General features: G+C 38.6%; 1 protein-coding gene across 1 annotated transcript; it reads right to left on the reverse strand.

Annotated features, from left to right (window-relative positions):
* Window positions 1-1576: 1576 nt before the first annotated feature.
* Window positions 1577-21682, reverse strand: LOC104928042 (stromelysin-3). The gene is made up of 8 exons (XM_010742253.3): window positions 21298-21682; window positions 13062-13345; window positions 9444-9587; window positions 6974-7107; window positions 6623-6837; window positions 6286-6490; window positions 3312-3572; window positions 1577-3191 (listed from the first exon to the last, which is right to left on the reverse strand). Exons 1-8 carry the CDS (start codon window positions 21406-21408, stop codon window positions 3064-3066), a joined length of 1482 nt encoding a protein of 493 aa, XP_010740555.2. The 5' UTR covers window positions 21409-21682; the 3' UTR covers window positions 1577-3063.
* Window positions 21683-22393: the final 711 nt, after the last annotated feature.

Below are 22393 nucleotides of genomic sequence, written 5' to 3' on the forward strand. Positions count from 1 at the left end.
CATGCAAAGTGCCAACTGCTCATCAGTTTGAGGAGCTAACCATTCATACAATGGCGAGGCCTTCAGGAGCAATTTGGGGTTCAGTATCTTGCCCAAAGACACTTCAACATGCAGGTTGGAGGAGCCAGGGATTGAACCGCCGATCATCTGTTAGTGGATGACCCACTCTACCTCCACAATATCTAACCTCCTGTTGTTTTTAGAACACTAATGTGCATCCGTCCACCCCCCGGGCGCCCCGTGCTAAAAGAAAACTTCAAAGTATAAACTACAATACTCACAGAAACAGGAAAGATTTTACAGTAAACAGATTTATTCACAAGAGAATTTCATATTCTGATTAAAACACTTGAATATAAAAGCAAACAGATACATGTTCAAAATACATCAAAATAGATAAAACATTGTTGTCAGGACATGACACTGTTTAAAATGAAAGACAGTGGCCAAGCCACACTGGACTGCTATTTCTGCACACACTACAGTGCATTTTACAAGTCAATGCAACAATCAGTGTCCTGCACTGATTAGAAACAGTAACACCTGGAATACATATGAACAAAACATAATATCCATAAAATATACAGTAAGGCAAACAGTGAAGCTCTGTTTCATTTCTCTGATTATAGGACTGAAACACAGGATCAGTGTCAAACATTATTATGTTGGCAGCTAGATGGTTTTACATTTTCTGAAAGAGGCACATAAACAATCAGAGAACTGAAACAAAGTTCTTCAACAGATAACGAGGACTATTGAATGGCTACATTAAAATGCACCAAAGGAGTACATGAAACTGTAATAAGATATTTCGAATTTGTGTAATAATTGAGGTACTGGTTTAGCTTGCCTACATGAACTTAAATAGTACCTTACATATTATCCACTCTGCTTCATTCAATCTGGACATGCTGCAGTGAATTTAGAGAAATAAGTGGTGACCGAACTGACCTCAAGTTGATTATCAATACTGACTGTCATTTAACTACAGCACAAAGAAGCAAAAGCAACTCTTTACCACAGTCAGTGCCAGGATAACTGCTTATCAATCGTCATGCTATGTCTAGCATTGGCTAGACTAAAAGGCTTTAATTGCATTATTACAATGCTGCCCTGCATCTGCAACAAATCTCATTTCCTGGCCAGTCTCGATTGTCTAACATTTGCCATGTCTCCCTCTTCGTCTGCTTGGATAATTTCTGTAGAGTTTGCAGTTGAGGTGGTTACAGGAGCCTGCAACCACAAGAACCTAATGACTAAAATCAAAGGAAACTGAGGAAGTGGTCAAAGCACAACTGAGTCAAACGGGTTTTGGAAATAAAAATAAAAGCCAAGATTTGTAGATACGTAAGGCAGAGCAGATGTGTAATACCACTGAAATGGTAAACCAAAACAGTGGAGCTGGAATTATGCTTCTGCAAAGAAACATCTTTGTGGACCTACTCAGTGATGGGTAAAAGGATACCGATGAGCTAACACACTTATCTTACAAATCACAACGTCGGCCTGAGCGTCATACAAGCTAACGTCATCAAACATCCTGCTGGGAAAGTTTTTCTATTTGCTCTTTCAGTTTGAGTGTACGTTTCAGCATCGCACTGCCACAAGTGGTCTCCTAGCAGAGCAGAGCAAAACAAATTCCTTTTCAAGGCACTTGAATACATCCTGTCAGTGTGGCTTTTGTTTCTGTAATTTAGTTCCAGTGCCTCTAAAGTGTGCACCAATTTCCCACTTTGTATGATTAACTGAATCTAAACTACGAAGACACAAAAGACAGAGTTCTTGCAGGGAGGTAGAGAGATTTCCTGTGATGTTGAATCTATGAATTGCTATAAATGGAGTTTGATTTTAAACACAGAACTGTATATAATTGATCATAAAATGGATTGTATTAAAATGACCCAGTTTATATGGTAGAACAATAACTCATGCTAAAAGTAAACCATCATGAAGTGGAAAAAATAACGTACTGCCAACTACACATGGGACACCTCGCAACATCCCAACAGAACCATGTTCCGAACGTGAATGCTCCCGATACCTGAATTATATTGACATATCCCACATCTTAATCAGAAAATGCTACATTTGCAATAAGGTATAATTCAGATATCAAAGTGGAGTATGCTGTTTACATGACCTGTATCAAATTGGCAATATTGTCATATTCAGAATAATAGTGGAAAATTAGTGATGTAAACATAGTGGTTTTCTAGCTCTACATGTTAAATACAGGAGGTGTAACACCTTTAATGGTGCTGTGCTGAATAACTGTATATAGAGAGTGTATTGTAAGTAACAAGTAATGTATCTAATTATTTTTTTGTTTCATAATTAGTAAAGTAAATAATTTTGACAATAATATATAATGAGAAAAGCCACATTTTTCATATGCAGCCAGGATGATGCAATCTTTCTGTGCTGCCTTCAGGTGTGGTCAATCCAACAAATAAAGAAAATGTTTTCTTTTAGACGTGGTCAGACGTGTCATATGGCCAAGTTCCAGCAAACATACCTTAATACATGCCCCGACTTTACTAGTAAGTAAGGTGTTGTTTTTTTCACCACTGACATTAAAGGGTACTTACACCCAGTCTTGTAATCCTGCTTGCACTGCCAACTACTTGTTCTTTCCACAACACAACTACTGCAATAAACCACATCACTTTAAGCTTTGTTGAGACTAAATGTCACCACCATCCAGAGTTTTAACCAGCTATCTTCTTCAGATTTGTATGTTCATCTCAAATTAACAAAATCATCCCTGACACTACAAAAGTAAGCACATACTGACTGACTGTTAATTTAGACTCACAAGAAAATCTAGAAACCACTTACATATTATTTCAAATGCAAATCCATTGTATTACAGCACTTTGGCTGCAGCAGGCACTGCCTTTGGGACATTTGTTGCTGTATTTATGGGTTTTGGATCATCTTACTGAAATACATCAGACTTGATTGTATATATTTCTAAGACAGGCTAAATGTTTTGTATGGGGAATTAAGCTGAAAAATCAACTCACTGCTGTTCACAAGTTTATGAGACATGTGGGTATGAACTTATTTAGACAAAAAGGCAGAGCAGCCAAAGAAATCCATGCCGATGTTGCGGGGGTAGCCTTCAAGCACCTTCAACGCCACAGGGTCTAACTTCCAATAGTGTGGTCCACTCAGGAAATTGGCATAGCCTGTCAGAGAGTAAGAGAAAGCAACAGTCAACTATGGACTCTTCCCAGCCACTTGGCCAGAGGCAAAGAAAAGTAATAAAAGTAATAAAAATATGAAAACCTTAGCTTTTTCCTCCTCACCATATCTGTCCCGAAAGGCTGCATCAATACGACTGGGCACTCCTTCCCACTCGTACATGCTACGAGGATAGACATCGTCAACTCGATTCTCCTGAGGATTGAAGGGCCAGTAAGATGCAGACTTGAAGAGGTAGACTTTCTCAACACGGTCCTCTTCCCACTTCAAAGCAGCTTGGATATCTGTTACAGGAAGACCCAGCTTCCGCACAGAATCTGGTCCTGTAATCTTTCTCTCGGCGTCAAACACCCAGTAGCTGTCACCTGTCACAATAAAAAGACATGAAAATTCAAATTAATTTACCTGGACTCTGTTTGTCATGGACCCTGTACGTCATGGACCCTGTTTGTCATGGACCCTGTTTGTCATGGACCTTGTATGTCATGGACCCTGTTTGTCATGGACCCTGTATGTCATGGACCCTGTTTGTCATAGACCCTGTATGTCATGGACCCTGTATGTCATGGACCCTGTTTGTCATAGATCCTGTATGTCATGGACCCTGTATGTCATGGACCCTGTATGTGTATGATTAATTTACTGATGTCCTAATTCAGGACAAAATTATACCTAAGAGTTCTTTAACAATACCTAACAATATGATTATTGTTTCCACTCGGTGGATTATGTTTTACTTTGACTGATCTTTATCATTGCATCTTCTCTACATTTATTCTTTTGTTGCCTCAACCTGATCTGGCTCAAAGAACCTTGATGCATGAGTAACTTCATACGAGACGAAGGGAAGCAGCATTTCATTTATTCAAGTTTTCAGGTCTGTTTCACCTCTGATTACACTAAGCCTCTTTGCTAAGTCCTAACCCCCAGTTACTGGTTTTCCATTCTCACACAGCACGTTTTCAATCAATTTCATATTTCATATATAATAATAAAAGAAAATTATAGTGACATCTATTTCTATGAGCTCATATATTCTTAATAACACTAAGTAATAGATTATGCACAAAAAATAAGGACATTTGTATTTGGTAGATTATTTCTTTGTTGTAACAAATAAATGCATTTATGGGACGAGCAGCAGAGCTGAGTAGGTGGGTTGCTTTTCTTTGCTGTTGACTCTTGTTTTGAGCTTCTGGTACCAGTCAAGGTTTGCAGGACAATATGGATGACAATGGACGACTATAGACAAATTGTCCATGTTGCCAGATTGCAGACTTAATTTGTAGGCTGCATTGTGTGAGTTTCTGGCATCCCGAATGGTTCTGCTAATCTTTGGTTTCTGATTGTGGCTCACTGACTCACTGAATCCACTGGTGTCCAATTAATCGTGGCTGCTATCGTCTTGTAGTGCAGATTGCATGCTGACCTCTGCTCTGTCCATTTCCTGATCTCTTGCATCACTGGGGGCTTGCGTAAACTTCATTTAAATCATCCTCATCCTCAGCAAGCCATATAGTCGTTGATGTCGTGATGGAAGTCAGGCATAACCTTCTTAAGGTTACTGGTCTGTCAGTAATTCAAAGTTTTGTAAAGTTCCAACAGAGTAGCTTCTGTACTCTCCTGAGGTGGGATGTAGACCACTATGATGATGACAGAAAGTGTGGTCTATATTTGATAGCCAAGAACTTCCGATCAGGTGAGCAGGAAGAGGAAAGTATTTTCATACTCCTGTCGTTTTTCACCCTAAAGCACACACCTCATCCTTTCCTCTCGTGCCCTCTGTTCTGTCAGATCTATATACAGAAAAAGAGTTGCCTGGTTAAGTGACACTGTCTGGTATTCCAGGATTTAGGCAGGTTTCAGTAAAACAAAAGACATTACAGTTCCTGAAATCTCGCTGGAACCTGATAAGGGCACAGAGGTTGTCCAGGTTATTATCCAGCCTGTTCATTGGCTAGGTTGCTTGTCAGAGAACTCTGTGTCGCTGTCAGTCCCCACGTTTTCCTCGTCAGTGTTTCTTCTTCTGCTGTTGAGATTGATGAACACAGAGGTGGACTGGATCGTAGCTGGTGTTTACCTTTTCTACTTTTTCCTCCTTTTCTCCAACATTTACTTTGATGTTGACATTTGAAAACCTCCTCGAGTCTGTAGGAGGAGGGTTTGTGGCTGAAATGACATCTGCAGATTTTATCAGCTGTAGCTAGCTAAAACATTGACTCAGCTGGTTGGCTTGGAGCTCTGTCTCCAGCTGACTGTTTAATGATTCCAGCAGATTCTTTTTCAAATCAGAACCTTGTATAGCAGACTCTGCACTCAATGGCTACACACTTGATATTGTTGCAAAAATCTGAGGCAACAGCTGCATGTTTTTTAAAATATTTTTTAATATATTTCACTTGTACAAGAGAAAGGCTGTAATGAGGATGACTAACCGACATGATTGGGAAATGTAAACTTTCCCAAATCCAATAAAGACTAGGACAAAGCCTCTAAAGTTATACGGTAGTATAGTATGGTATAGTAGCATGCTCTCCCACGTGGGGGGGGGGGGGGGGGGGGGTGTCTGTCCAGAACTGGTCTTTTCATGACATAACCTAATATATAATTATAACATTATCATAATAACAGCTAATGATATGCTTTGTGGCTTTGGATATAATGCTTGGTTACTATCTGAGGTAAAAAGCTAATTAGCGGGGCTTGCTGATGCATGCAACTTATGTTACAGCAGACAAACATGTTTATATTTGGCTCCATTCTCACCACCATACACACCACTTCAACATGCTTGATAGACCTGCTGTCCCTCAGCCGTTTTTACCTCTTACTCACTGCTTCACAGCTCTGCTTTCTTATTGTTTAACTGGGGGTTTGTCTACTTTAGTGATTACATTCTAACATCAAAACTCATTTAATGTGTAACACTACATCACACTACTGACACTACTTATATTCTCAATACCATCTATGTCTGTGACTACCAACTATGACTGTGACAATATTTCACCTATTTGAAATTATTCAACTGCACACTGCATACATTGTCTTCAGTATTTATTCTGCGTTATGACCAACCTTGGAAGAACCAGATGTTGCCAGATTTGTCTTCATACGCAGCATCGATGTGGTCAGGAATGCCTCTCCAGTGGCGTGAAGACAAGGCTGGATAGCCACCTTGTAGCTGCCCATCACGGATACGCCAAACATATCGAGACTTGAAGAAGAACAGCTCACCCCTGATCATGGACACGGCATCAAAATCTGTCCTGCAGGCGTCCGGCTGGGGCACAAAGACATACACAGCAGGGACATTTCTGACTGTGAACTAATATTCAAAGTTCCAAAATACAAGATAAAATCATGAAATACAGTACATGTAGCTTTAAGGTCCATCCCAGTATTATTATCTCACCATTCCAATGTCTAACTCATTGGTCTCAGTTATCTCAGGTGGTGGGTGCAGAGGGGGACCATATAGATACTGGATGCCCCTCTTGTCATCCTCGCTCAGCTGCAGAGGATAGGAGTCACTGTAGAAAGGACACATCACTGCATCAGGCTCCAGGGAGTGCTGCAAGCCCAGTACATGGCCAAACTCATGAGCTGCCACTTGTAAGAGATCAGTGCCTAAACAGGTGAGCAGAAGATAAAGGGAGAGTTATACTAAAATGAGATTAATGTGCACAAGTGATGTGCAATTTTTGAGAAAAGCTCTTTAAAACCAGCAAGACCTTTTACCTCAAAGTATTCTAAATGTACTCACCCACATCGTTGCCTACTGTCCAATGCTCATCATAGTCAAAGTGAACCTCTCCCTCTCTGTGTGTCCTGGGGAAGAAGGCGTGGGCGAGGATTCCTCCAGGACCATCGAACGGTAAGCTGTCCCCATGCCAGTACCTGCACAAGCACTACTTTTATTGTACAAAATCTAATATGTAATATCACACACATTTCAGTTTTGTGTGTGTGTGCTTAGCACAGAAATCAAAGACAAAAATAATTTCTAATTCCATAATTTAGACTGCCTGTGCCAGTCCCAGAGCTATGATACAGCAGTACCTTCTTCCTTTCTATAAAACAGTGAATGCTGAAGTGCTAACATAAACTTTACTCCAGTCAGAGTGGAAAACATTCCTCTGATAGTTGCTGAAATTTACTTGAACAAGAGCAGACGTGCTGGCAGTCGTATGAGAAGGAAATGAAATGAAGCATTCAATAATTTTTTCTTCGAATGTTTTATTTCCAGGAGGCAAGAATGAAGATTTCAATATTTCTTGAACACTAGTAACTTGAAACTAACATGTCATGTAACACACTAAAACAAGAGCCTTGTTATGACATGGATGTATCGTAAACTGCCAAAATGACTAATCTGGGCTGATCATATGTAGCCGGAGGCACAGCATTAAAAACTCTGCCAAACAAGTCCTGTGTTGCATTCATTCATGTTTGTAATCAGCTCTCGAGTTCAGCTAGGATACATCTGGTTTAGTTTTTCCAGGGTCACTTTGACAAAAGAATTTAAAAAGGAGATTTATGTCTGGGTCAGACTACAGAGATCTGTAAAACAAAGACTGCTGCTAACTTGGACCAAACCTTCATTACTTCGACCCAGAATGCATGCAATGACCACATCTTTCACATGTTGTGAACCGTTCTCTCACTCAAACTCAGTGCACCACCAAAATTCTCGCACATTTACAGACGTTATTTTCATTTTAAAAATAAATTCAGAAGACACTGTTGACTGGAGTAATATGTGAAGTTTTGAGGTGCATCACTAGAAGAACTTCAGCCTAAAAAATGAATATAACTTCAAAGACACTGGTGTAGCTATAATTCTACCAGTAGTTAGTCATTTTCTGGTTGTTATATATTAAAGTCATATTATACCTCTTTTCCACAAGTTTACACAGTTCTCAGGTGTCTTAATGACATGTCTGTGAAATCCTTTGGTCAAAATTCCTCACGGATCAAGCACAGCAGCTCTCCCTGTACCCCATCTGTAACTCTCAGTGCTCAGACTGCAGATTTCAGTGTCTGTTCTAATGAGCTGCTGACTCATTCCATCCGGAACCTGAGTTTGGCATAAGGCTACAATGACAACAGGTGAGCTTGAGCACAGTGATGTCACAAGGGGCTTTGAATCTGAACGATTGTTGTTTTTAACACAGGGGGGGTTTGAACGCACCCCGAATTAAAAAATATTAGTGTATGAGAGCTGGAAAAGTGATTTTTTTTCCTAAGGTGTCCCCTTTAAGCGACCTTTAAGTGTTACTGTTAGATAGACTAGATAAATGCTGTATGTGTCAAGTGTTTTGGTTGCATTAGTGCAGCATTTCTTAAATGTTTTACAGCACATACTCCCTCAGAAAGTATAGTGTAAAATATTAGTCCATGTATCCATATCCTGTTCACAAAGAAAGCAGGTTTATTCCAAACAAGACAAATAAAAACAAGGTTCTTCCTGATCTGCACTTCTCTTCCTAACATTTCCTGTTTGGTTCCACAGTTGTAGAGTTTGAACCATTCATTTTAGCTCCTCTTACCATCATGCTGTCACTTTGTTATGTTACTGATCATGGATGTATGCGTGCTACGTGCATGAACGTGATTACATAGCACACTGATATTATAATAATCATATAATCATAATGCACTGATATAACAAAATATTACAGGAAATGCACCTTGGTACATGGTACATACATTAGGTGTCCCCAAAAGAATGTGTTAAAAGAATGACATAACTTTTTGCAATACCCAAGCAGCACTCCATTCACTGCGTTCCGGTCTAATGACATATCTTCTTTCAACTTTTATATAGATTGTTGATGTTAAAGATATTATTTGATTATTCTTTCAAAAATATTTTAAAATATACGGCTTTTATGACTGAATAAAATGAATAATCAATGATGGAGATGTTGGCTAAATCCTTGTCTCTAATTGGCTCTTGGTGCTCTGAGCTCACATGTAAATAATCACATGATCATTTGATCTAGCTGTTGTTTATGGTTGCTCTTACACTTTGCTGTAAGGAGGAAGAAGTCTTATAGTTTGACGTAGGTGAGTTTCTTAGGTTAGCTATCTCATCATACTGTATGATGATATACTTAAATCTATTAATTTATAAAGCACCTTTCATGCAAACATGCATCCCAACATGCTTCACAGAGCTTTATTAACAACCTAACAGTGCATTGTGTTGCTTAACGGCCACTATCTCTTACCTGTTGAAGTCAATAATGATGTCCGCTTTCTCACCAGTGACCTCGCTGAACCTCAGAGGAGTCACTGCACTCCACACACCTAATGCCTCCTGGAGCACACGGCGCACTTTGTCCTCACTCATCTGCCAGGGGAAACGCACAATCCTACACACACACACACACACACACACCAATGTGCTCTATTAGAGAACAGTCAAGAAAAACAGATTTTCTATCCTGTAATCTTGTTAAGCTCCTGCAGTGGATGTGATTTGTTTCCATATCTATTGTCAACTTTCCAACATAATGTCATGCAATATTTGCAACAAAAGAATTCCAAGATATATAACAGTGACAGGATAATTTGTTATTAATTTGTAAGTAAGAACTCAAAATAGAGAAAGAAAGTAGAAAAGATATAGTTGTTGCACACAACAATACTGTATTCTTTCCATCTCCGTAGAGGGGTGAATATGTTTCTGTAAAATATAATCAAATTTTGCCACCACCTGATACTTAATTAATTTGTAAATCAACAGCATGTGCAGTTTAGAATACACCTCCTTAATTTCCTAGAATCCAAGACAGGAAGCAGAGGGAAACAGCTAACCGAGCTCCAACAAAATTGATTCAAAACCACTCCAAAGCTGACGTATTTACACGCTGCAGTCAATGTACTTACCATGTAATCTACAATGGTCTATGATACTATGATTCATGGAAAGTGTAGGCCTTTAGTTCATGCTGAAACACTACTTCAGTGTCATACCCCATTTTCTCCCTATATTTCCTGTCTACCCCTTCTCCTGCAATCCAGTATGTTTGGAATTCTGAAAAAAAACTCTCTGCCCTCTGCCACAGAAAAGCGGAATGGAACGGTCATTCAAGTCAAAAACATCCATCTAGTCTAGTCTAAGTCATACTAACATACCAGATGTCAAATTAACATGGCGACCCAGACCATGAACAGAACAGTTTTTCAAATCTGTGATATAACATATTAGATTTTGTCAAATAAAAGTCCATGTGTTGTAGTATTGTGTTGTATGAAATGACTGCTCACTGTCAGTTCAGATAAGCTTATAAAACTTTCTGTAGAAAAGGTGCACTGACTTTAAAATGCAACACCAAAAATCAGCAGAGTGAGCATGTCCACATGAGGAGTGTAGAGCTAAACACTTCCCCTCATTAGTTGATACATGAGCTGAAAATATGTGAGTAAACTCTCAGCCTCATGTCAAAGAGGTGAATAAAGTGAGTTTACTCGGGTTTACCCCCCATTACGCCTCCGGTCTACATGCTTGGCAGTCATTCCACTCAGTGTAAATCTTGAGATATTGTGTTAACAGACACAGGTTAGAGAATGGGCTCTCTCTTGTTGTTCAGCTGAGTCGACAAGCTCAGACACAGAGTAATATGAACCTCTTTACCTCCGGCAAGCGTCACTGAGAATTTGAAGGGGCTCCCCCCACACACTAAACAGACAGTATGCTGTGTGTGCTGCTGTGTGAGGAAAATATTCTGGACGTGTGAAATAAAATAATATAAAATATTATAAATGGATGCTTGTGGATATATGAATAATACATAAACTCACAGTGTCTTTTAGTTTTCCACAATGGTGTTCTAGGTAATGTTTTATATAATAAAAAACATCAACAAATTTATACGTGGAAAAGTCAGCGTGACCTCCCTCCTGACTGCTGTGCACTCCGCCCCGGAAATCAGCATCCGCCTCCCATAATGAGAGCTGGAGAGGTCAGTGTGTGATGTGATTTCAAGCAAAACAAAAACAGTCACAATGTCTTTGTCACTTTCCATGAGTCACTTTAAGTCAGGCTCTCTCTCGCAACAGAATCTTAAGCATCCATAAGATTAAAAAGTCAGGTATGATTATTCATATTTAAATATTTTCTGTTTGTTTTCTACTGTCTTTATATGCTATTTGAGCAGCTAGTCACCAACTGTGTCTGGATGCTGCTTGGTGCTGAGTAGGTCATAGTCAACTGGTAACTCTTTGTAGGTTTGTCACTACTAATGACCCCTTTCCCATTACACATTTGAATAATTGTTGACAGAAAAATATTGATTATCGTGTCCTCGTCCCTCAAGGAGTCGGAGTTGCTTGTGTTTTGTAGGTGTTACAGAAGCTGTAGAAAACTATGAGCTGAATGCATTAGGGACATAGTGATGGTGTTTATAGCTTATTCTTTCTTGCTCATTATGTTTTGAGAATATTTTTTTTTTCCAGTTTTACTTGAATTTTTCCTGCACTGTTGCCTGTAGCATGTCAGTTACACAGTTAAGCCTACAGCAGCAAAACATTCAAAACATACAGTGTAAACCATGTTTAAGTCAATTCTGACAATCTCAACTCTAAAACGTGCAAATTCATGCAGCATATTTCAAGAAGGGTTTTTCCCTTTCTCTTCCGTGGTATGTTTTGTTGGTATAGCACACTGCTGGATTGGGTCTATCTTGCATCCTGGAACTGTTTCAAAATGTACCTTTTATTGTCCCTCATCAACTGACAACACACTTGAGTTGGAGTCCTGCTTCAGAGCAATGTCTGCTTGAGATCCTGTCAGGGAGTTTTTACAAACAGTCTCTGTAATGTAGCAACAGTCTGTGTACACTGTTAGCACAAGCACATGTGCACCCACACAAACAGTACTGCAGAATAAAGCAGCGATGACTTGATTCAGAACTCTGCTTTTGTCATGCTGACCAGCCTAAACACATAATTAGATTAAAGAGTCTCTGCAATAATAATTGAGCAATGTCACTTTTAATTACAGGACTTCCACATTTACAATATGGCTGTGCCTTCTATGCTGATTTGACAAATTCTTTTTTCACACATGAGGTCCATCAAGCTAAAGCCACCAGCTTTGTTTTCTGTGCTCTGACATGAAATGGACGTTTTTTTTGTGGAGGTGATGACACTTAAACTCAAGGGAGTGCTTTACCATCATTACTGGCAGTTATGCAGTCTGTAAACATCACTGTCATGCCAATAATGATGGTAAAGCACACTTGAGTGTTATTATACAACAGTTACCAACTAAGTTAAACATATAATGAAAATGTGTTCATATTGCGGGGCAATCCTCTCTCAAAATAAACATTGTTGATGTTCTGATAATTAAACCAACATGGAGATGTATATGAGTCGGCCTTTAGTCCTTCAAAAAAAACATTTTCTCTGCGGTCAGTAAACTGATTGATCTCCGACATGTTGCACACAAATGAGATAGCACCTGTAATAACGTGACTGTAACAGTACCATAAAATCAAATGAAATTATAAATTATCATAACAGGAGGTCTGCCAAGTCTATATTGGCCCACTATGGTTCCAGATTTATATTATTATAATTTCATGAGCATTTGTTGGATAATTTGCTGGTTTGTAACATATCAAAATACCCTAATTTTACATTTTTTTTACAACAAAGAACAAAGCTTTGGCACTTACCATGGAAATGTAAAAGTAATGAGCACCAATCAGCTTGTTTGAAACTACTTGTTGTATAATGTCTAACAGTGACTGGATAAGGCAGAACAGATATTAGTATTTGGGAGTTCTGCCAACAATATGTATTTTTGATACACAAACACACATATTTGTGTCACTTACTTGTATGTGAGGTCAGTCTTCTCCCAGCGCCCCCCAAACAGCGCAAAACGCTTCTTGCGTTGCTGTTTGCTCAGGTCCCCCTTCATCTTCTTCAGGTTGTAGTACGACGGGCCGACCTGTGTTAAGGTAGGATAGTCAGGGACTCCACAGCGAGGGCGCTTCCAAAACTCTGTGTCATTTTTGGATCCCAGTACAGACTTCAAATGCTTCTCTTTATTTAGCGTGTCCTGTTCATGTCTCCCACTCTTCTTCAGACCACTGTGGCGATTGCTATGAGGCCATCTCTGCAAAGAAGGCACAGTGTTTATTAGCCATAATAAATAATAATAAATAATATCTATTTTGCAACAGAGCATTTTTATGCTGATGACACCATCTTGTATGCCATCAACTTAGACTAGGCCAAGTTTTGCCCACAATGCATTTCTGTAATCCTCTAGTGTTTACAGCTCAAAGTTCAAAAGCCAGCATCTGTGATGGTATCGGGGTGTGTTCATGCCTATGCCATGATGGGTGACTTGCACATGCTGAAATGTTTTGTAGCAACATATGCTGCCATCAGGACAACATCTTGGAGACGTCCTGCTTACTCCAGCAAGATGATGCCATAAACACACTCTGCACATGTTTCAACAGTTCTGGTTTCAATTCTTCTTCCACACAGCATGATGCTTATTTTATCAATTATGGTCCCATAAAACGCGTTAAAGCAGGGAATGATTTAGGGAATGGCTACCTTGTGACTGAGAAGTCACTCTCAGTGAGTCTATGCAGCATAACATATGTTTACGTTTATTTTGTTACTTTAGTTAGTTTAGTTATTTTAGTAAACTGATTACACAAGTTCCATGAAAATCACAGAATAAAGTTCTAAAGTTGTGCTTTTGTACAGTAATCAGTGAGACCCAGCTATTGATGCATTTAGCAGCCCTCAGAATCACTCATAGACTGGATCAAACAGGAAACACTCCACTCAGCAGCGAGAGAAAGACATTGATTGGATGTAAAATTAGTACACACCCCCGAGTGCAGGATGACATCATCAACAACTTTTTATGGTTTACCAGGAAATGACAAACTCTAAAATACCATGAAGAATACCTGAAAACACTGAAAACATGACTTTGTCAGTGTCAGATACTGGAGGACAGATGGGAGACTTTAAGATGCTTCTGATGACTTACAAAACTGTGAATGGCGTTGACTTGGCTGTGCTGGGTGGCTGCCACACTCTTTCCTCACACAGTGAAGTCACTTACTGATTGACACTGCTTGGTTTCTTTCTTGCTGATGTGACTGTTTAAAGCCAGCAAAGTCAGCTGTCCTGTTAGGCTGTCATTGTTGGTACAGTTCAGGTTCACAGTTGCTGAATAGGCCATTTGAAGACAACAAGTTGAGCCAATAGACATACCACATGCACTATACTAAGACTGGGAGGGAAATTATTGAATGAGAACTGTCATGGCGGCTGGTGCATCCTTGTCTTGTACCGCAACATCTCACATCATTTTTTTTAAATGTCCATTTTTACCATCAGGAAATAATAATCAGACAATCATAATCCATCATCAGATTCATCAGTTGTTGGACTTAATTTTCTCCAACAAATCATAAGAGTTGTAGAACACACGTGATTCTGGGTGTCACGGCTGGAACAATGGCTTGAACCCAAATGCACGACTCGGGAGACAAAGTGCAAAATAAACAAATGTTTTATTACCAAAGTACAACAGAAAAATCACTCACTGGGACGAAAACACTAAATACTCTAAGAAAACAAAAAAACACTCAAGAGAGGAAAAACCTATTAACAAAATCAGGGAAAAAGATAACAAACAAAAAAACACTCTTACGAGGAAAAAAAACTATGAAATACAAAGGCTAAGCAAAGTATCAAAGCAAAATACAAAACCTGATAATACACAAGCACGAGACAAGGACTTAAGGACTTAGATGAGACTATGGAAAGGTGCTGGTTCTCTGGCACAAAAGACCAGACGAACTGGCTACAGACAAAGGGAGACGCAGACAATATATACACAGGGTAATGGGGAACAGGTGGAAACAATCAGGGCAGGGAAGACAATCAGCCCGGTGACACATGAGGAAGGGCAAGTGACCTGAAACGAGAGTTACCTTTCAAAATAAAACAGGAAATGACAAGACAACATAGACACAAGACAACCTAAACATAGCGAGCTTTATTAGTCATGACACTGGGAGACATGTTTGTGCTATTTTCATCAGATATCAGACCACCTACAGTTTCACTTCTTTGAGCTACTGTAATAAAGTGCTTGTCTGATGGAATTGATGATATATAAGCCTATACTAGAAAAACTCCAACAACCACTAATCTGTCAAATAAGACAAACACCTGCAGACTTTGTCCTGTGAGTCTAATGGTGAAACAAACAGGATTAAAGTGACTTGACAGAGAAAGGGTCAGTTGAAGCTTTAAATCTTTAACCTCAATCATGTAGGCAAGTCCTCTCCACCCAGTGTAGAGTGTAATTGATTGTAAAGCAAATAAAACAATTAATGAGAAGAATTTCATGCTGAAGCAAAGTTTCAAAAGCTTTGATGTGAAAGAATTATGACTCTGTATTTGTTCAAAGACTTGACAATGAAAAGCCACACTGGCCCTGAGTCAGCCTCAAAAACAACAAAGTCCCTGAAATGAACTCCGGCCCAAATCCAGCCGTTCATTATGCTCAGGAGTAGAGAGCAGTGTTTACTGCTTAAAGATGGGCGATCAATAGGCCCAAGTGAAATCCCCACAGCAGCCAATATAAATGTCGTCATCTATACATAAACATGCTATAAACATTCTCTCATCAGGGTTTTCTATAATTCAATATGTGGTAATATTCTTTAAGAAAATTACCCAAATTTCTCCTTACAACGACGTCACAGTACATGTTCTGTGGCTTTAAAGCTATGCAATGCTTATATTGGCTGAATGTTTCAATGGCTACACCAGTTCACCAGATGAAAAATGACAAGTCCCCTTCTGCATAATTTGATACACATTACTAATATATTTACATTGAAAAAAGTTGATGTATTTCAGGTTCATAACTCAGTGAAAGTAACTAAAATAATAAGAGCAGGGACTAAAATAAAAAATAGAAAAGCTGGGATCATCATTATTGTCACTGGGATTTTATTATTATTATTATTGAGTCTGTCATTTCATTTCTGAATTAATTGTTTTCTCTACAAAATGTGTTTGGTTTTGTCCAACAGACAGACCTAAATCCAAAGATATTTGGTTTACTATCATTCATGACAAAGAAAAGCAGCAAATATCCCCAATGAGAAGTACATGTTTGAAAGATGAGTGAAATGATTAATCATCTAATTCTTTCATCTCTAGTTGGGATATTCACTGTGAGAGAAAATAAACTTGGTTTTCTGGTTTGAACGATACATAATGGACCCAGCAGTGGTTCTGACAGGGTTGAAGAAGTTTTAACCACTTCAACAAAACTGAATCCACAGGTTCAGTCGACCTCAACCTCAATTTAAGGTGAGTGACAGAAGGCTGTGTGGACAAGAAGCAAGGTTTCATCCAAAAAATCAAACACAAGGTAGCACATACCATCGAAACAAAGCTTTGTGTATGCTGGAGAGATCCTGGAGATGGAGCTGACATGTCACCACAAGTCTCTGTGGTTGCAGCATCTAGCCCAAATTTACGTGCCCGAGCTTCAAACCAAATTAAGCTGAAGCCGTCTACAGAGGGAACCATTGTTTTTTTATCTAATAGGTGGCATCTGTTACATTGAGGAGCCTTTGTTGATGTCACTCAAACATGTAAATACAATGTGTACGTGCAGGTGTGAACATGCACATGAGTGAAAAAATGTACACACACAAATCTATTCTTCAAACCTCCACAAAGCTGCATCACACACAGTGAGCAGATGTCTGGAAATTCCCTGTTCAGCCATGACATCAGGTCATCTGCAGTCTAACGCGGGGAGTGTGTTATGAAAGGTTTCAAGGATGCTGAACTGACATTACACGGAATGACTAACTTAATGACTCACAGCAACATAAAGTGAGCGGAACCTGACTTGACTCCCTAAATCATCAGACTACAAATCTGATAGGATCTACTCCCACATCCTGGTGCACATGAAAAGTAGTCCAAACTTGAGATAAATGATACACACGGTGGAAGAAATCTCTGCAGGGTAAATATTTACCCACAAAAACTCCTAGATATCAGCAGCAGGCTTCCAGTGCTTTGCACATAAACAGGCTGATTATGCCAAAGCAGAGGGAATGTTTGCAGGATGAAGGGGATTAGCATGAATGGAGAGGAGAGACTGATCCTCCACTGTAAACATAACTCACTGTGTTAGATGTAGCCATACTCTATTTACAGAGTATGGCTGAAATGGAATATAAATATTCATAACTTTGATTTCATTAGTGTCTAGTCCCCGAAAATAAGATTCATTATGTTTTTGTTACTTTAGAATAACCCTTTTATATGTACGGATGCTGCAGGGTCTCAACCATAGAGTCTACAATCTTGAACTGCCATTTCTCTACAGTAGTCCAGAAGGGACAAACCAAAGACTGACTCTAGATCAGGCTTTCATGGCCACCATAGTGTGTCCTACATGCTCAGAACAGGAGGGTGAATGGAGAGGGTTACAATCCTCCTTAAGTTTTAATAAAGTCTATCATAGTTTTTTTTTTTTTTTTTTTACATAAAATCTCCTTGTGACATCTCATGCTGATGGTGATGAAAAAAGTGTTAACATCATTTACCAAAGTAAAACCACAATGTAAAAATACTTTACTTTACATTACTACATTACAAAGTTCTGTATTCCAAGTCCTACTAAACCCTCAAGAACTGTTTTAAGTAAGTAAGTTGCTGTATCAAACTGTTATATATATTTCACATTCAGAATAGAGACATTTAACATATGATGCTTTGATTTTGTTCTGCTTTTAACCTGGACCTTAACCTGTCTCTGGAAAAAAAAGGGTCTTGGACCTATTATACCTATAAACAGACTGTATACTAGAGTAAAACAGTCATATTACATATACATTAATGGCAAAACCTTTATTTATATGGTATTTTAAGGTAATTTAGACAGATTAAAGTACTGTAAATTTTAAATGGCAGTTTGTTGACTGTACAGTAAAATTGTGCAGTCATATTTAATGGCAAATCCATGGCATGTGGTATTTTGTTGTTTTATATATGGTACATAGTGTTTATTAAATGGTAGAAACTTGTATTTATACACTGAAATATCGAATAAAACACCAACCTTCAACATGAAATCAATGGCACTAACACCCTTTAACTATAATATTAGAAAAGCTTTTATCCTATTACAGTAAAATTCTGGCAACTACAGCTGCCAGTTTTTTTAAACTGCAAAAACATGTTTTGTTTTTTACAGTGTACTATCGTTATACTACAATTACATTTTACAGTTGATGAAGGAAGCTTTAACTAGTTTAGATTCAGTTCAGTAGTTTAGTCCAGTGGCTCAACATAGGGGTTGAGGCTAGGGCTGCAACCAGGTATTCATCACTTTGCTGTTTGATCTATAAAATATTTTTTAAAAAAACACACACATCACAAAAACCATCCATCATTTTCTTTTAACATCTTCAAATGTTTTGTTTTGTGTGATCAAGATCAAAACTCAAAGATATTCAATGATATAAAACAGAAGATTAGTCAACTATCAGAAGTGTTGCAGATTAATTTCTGTCATTCAACAAATTGATTACTGAACTAATCATTTCAGCTCTAGACGAGGCACCTGAGGAGAAAGTCTTTAATGAGCTACAGCCTGACAATGTGAAAAACTGTGAAGGGAACAGTAGCTGCTTTCTTTGTCATTAAATAAGTCCTGACCAAGCCCAGACAGGTTGAGTGAGTTAGCCAATCACAAGTTGGTAAAATGCTTCAGCTGATAAAGGAGTGGAGTTCAGACTAATAATTGATGTAAGTCTGTTCCATGAGGTCCAGTGTGTCAGATTAATGGGGCTCTATTTACAGAATCTGGCAGAAATTTAATATAATATTAATAATTATGTTTTCATTGATGGATAATCACCTAAAAATGAGAACCTCTGTGTTTTTGTTATTTTAGAATGAGCCTGTTATATCTACAAACGCTCTTCCAGTGAGTCTGCCATGTTTCTACAGTAGCCCAAACCAGACAAATTAAACACTGGCTCTGTCCAGGGCCTTTCATGTTTTCCATGTTCTTCATGCCATCATAGTTTGTGAGACAAGAGGGTTGCTTGCACTGCTACATGCCACTAGATCCTACAGAGATGTTGGTAAGAATGATGGCTTCATGATAAGACATTAAACTAACATTGGTTATGTGATATTTTTTTGTTACAAATATTTACTTGAAGGTCCAGTGTGTGCATGTTTTAGAATTTAGTGGCATCTGGCAGTGAGGCAGATTGCAATTAATTGAACCATCCTTGAAGGAGAATCTATGGTGGTTTAAAACAAAAAAGCAAAAGGCAGTGTTGAGTTTTTATGTTCTGGGCTACTGTAGAAACATAGCAGACTGTACAAGCTCATTCTAAGGTATAAAAAAACACAACAATTTTTATTTTCAGGTGATTTTATGAAGTCGTATTTCTGCTGATAGATTCTCTGTTACACACTGGACCTTTAAATTGATGCAGAACAAAATCAAACTGGATCATGTCACTGAAAGTTTTAAAATAAATTAAAACTAAAAAGTTGATTTTGCTGCAGACATTAAGTACAAATGATTCTGCTTTTAGTGTGTTAAACTTTGTATAAACAGTTTCACTCAAACAAATGACTTTCTTTACTTTATGAGTAAAGTCGCTTGTCTGTATTGACAGCAGGTTTATACAGGTTTTATGCTAAATCGTTCAGTGAAAAGCAACTAGTAGTTATAGCTGTGAAATAAAGGTACAATATTTCTAAAATGTGGCACAAAGTAAAGAAAATATTAATACTCTACAAGTGCAGTCAATTTCTTTCTGCTGAATATTTTGATAAACAAATTCATGTAGAGCAAACTAACAAAGTGAACAGAAAGCACTGTCAGTGAAGTGAAGCGTTTGTTTTTTTAAGATTATTTTTTTGGCCTTTTAAAGCTTTTTTTATTTGACAGAGACAGCTGAAGAGTGACAGGAATGTGTGGAGAGAGAGAGAGATGTGGAATGACATGCAGCAAATAGCTTCTGCAGCAAGGACTGAGCCTTTGTACATGGAGTGGCTGCTCTACCAACTGAGCTAAACGCCGCCCCAAGTGAAGTGTTTTAATGCCCACACAGATGACACACTGTCAGGGCTTGACTGCATGTTAGGAAAATTAATCTGTCAACAAGTCTTATTTGGCGACTCAAATTAAGCAGTTGAGTACAGAGGATTATTTAATGAATACCAGAGTTTAATACTGTTGCAGACCTGCCTGTTTTCTGCAAACACTCCATACTGATGCACAAACAAAAGCCTGATTAGGTTCCTCAGTCACTGTCTGTCTGTCTGTTTGCCTCTCTCTCTCTCTCTCTCTCTGTCTCTCTCTCTCTCTCACACACACACACACACACACACACACACACACACACACTTGCTAAGTGTCTGCTGTTTTCTCCTTTTCCCCTGACTCAGCACACACACAGAGTTTTTTAACCTCCACTGTTGCCAGATGACTTGCCTCTGCCTGCTTAATCTGACTCCCTCACTCACGCTGTTGACAGCTAGACAGGAAAGCAGTCCTGGCATCCATCAAGCTGCAGAAAGTTTGAAACAAACGTTGTCCTGTTTGGACATACAGTACAATAATATTTATTTTTTATTTTTTTACTGCATTAAATATTTGCTGCTAAATTTCCATTAATAAAATACAGTAACTCATCAATACTCACTTTGAATTCAATTGTATTATTATTATTATTATTATTATTATTATTATTATTATTAAAAGGATTACTGAGTTTCCAAGGGTTGATACAAGTAGACAGGAATTGTGCACTTCACTTTATCTACAATCTTGTTACAAACTGCTTCACTGACTGTACATGACATGAAATCACTTCATTCACGTGCAGTTCTTTTGTATCACATAAGCTCCTCTTGTCCATACTACATCTCTCCAATAACCTCCACACTGATCTCCAACTTTCTCCCTACATGCATGGCTTCCTCTACACCTCTGTATCAGTGCTGAGAAACCTGGGCTGGACTCACCTGCTGCTGCTTGTACCTGCTGACGGTCCTCCGGTCGTGCACCGGCAGAGAGTGAACGTAAAGGAAAAGGTGCAAAGACAAGATGCTGCCGCAAAACACGACCGCCCGCATCCTCTTGTTCCGCAGACACAGGCTGGTTGAGTACACGGTGCGTGCAAGCAGACAGAGGAGGAGCAGTGAGGAAGAGGAGTGATGAATGCTGCCGGTGAGGACGACTGTGCGGAGGGATGAATGACGACAGGGCTTTTCTTTGTCCTCCTTAAATGACACTTTTACGAGTTTCCAAGTACTTGACTGCAGCACACACGTGATTTAACCCCTTTCACTCCAAATGAACAGCCAGCAGTCCTGATGATGAAAAGCTGCTGCAGTCACAGAGCCTGTTTGGCATTTGTGCGGAAGGGTTAAGAGAAGCGAGGAGGGTTGTTCTGTTTTCCTCTATTTCAACAATGAAGTCAAACTTTCAGTATAAGAACAATATATCTGGAAGTTTCTTTGTTTTTGTTTGTTTTATTATTTGTATTTCAAGAATAAAGCAAATGTCGAGACATAAATCAGAGATGAAGCTTTTTTTAAGTAATTTGATTTCAGGTAAGTTGAAATACCATTTTCAGAATAAAGTCAGTTAGTGTTAGTGCCAGCATTAAGAAAAAGGTTTGTTTTGTTTTTTCTGGTTTGTTTTTACATCTCAAGTGTCAGAATAAAGTCAAAATGTGGAGAATAAAGTTGAAGAGTTGAGGATAAAGTCAAAGTATCAAGATTAATGAAGTGTTGAGAATAAAGTTGACTCCCTTGATCAATCAAATCAAGTTAGCAGAGCAACCAACATATTTTCCAAAGATTGCATGCTGTCGTTTGATTTATACTCAGAAGTTCAACTTTACTTGTTAGTTACATGCGTTGTTATCCATTAGAACATAGCCCCACGATACCAGATGATTGGAGATCTCAGCATCTATCAATCCTCTATGGATTTCTAAAGGTAAACAATGCTCCCCCATTTTCTTCTCAAACAACCTGCTTATCCCTTTGTAACACGGAGAGTCTGAGAACATCAAAAAATTGGCAGCTTACATTACAGATATCAGAAATTAAA

The sequence above is a fragment of the Larimichthys crocea genome, chromosome I (assembly GCF_000972845.2).
Source record: "Larimichthys crocea isolate SSNF chromosome I, L_crocea_2.0, whole genome shotgun sequence".
In the NCBI taxonomy this organism is placed as follows: domain Eukaryota; kingdom Metazoa; phylum Chordata; class Actinopteri; family Sciaenidae; genus Larimichthys; species Larimichthys crocea.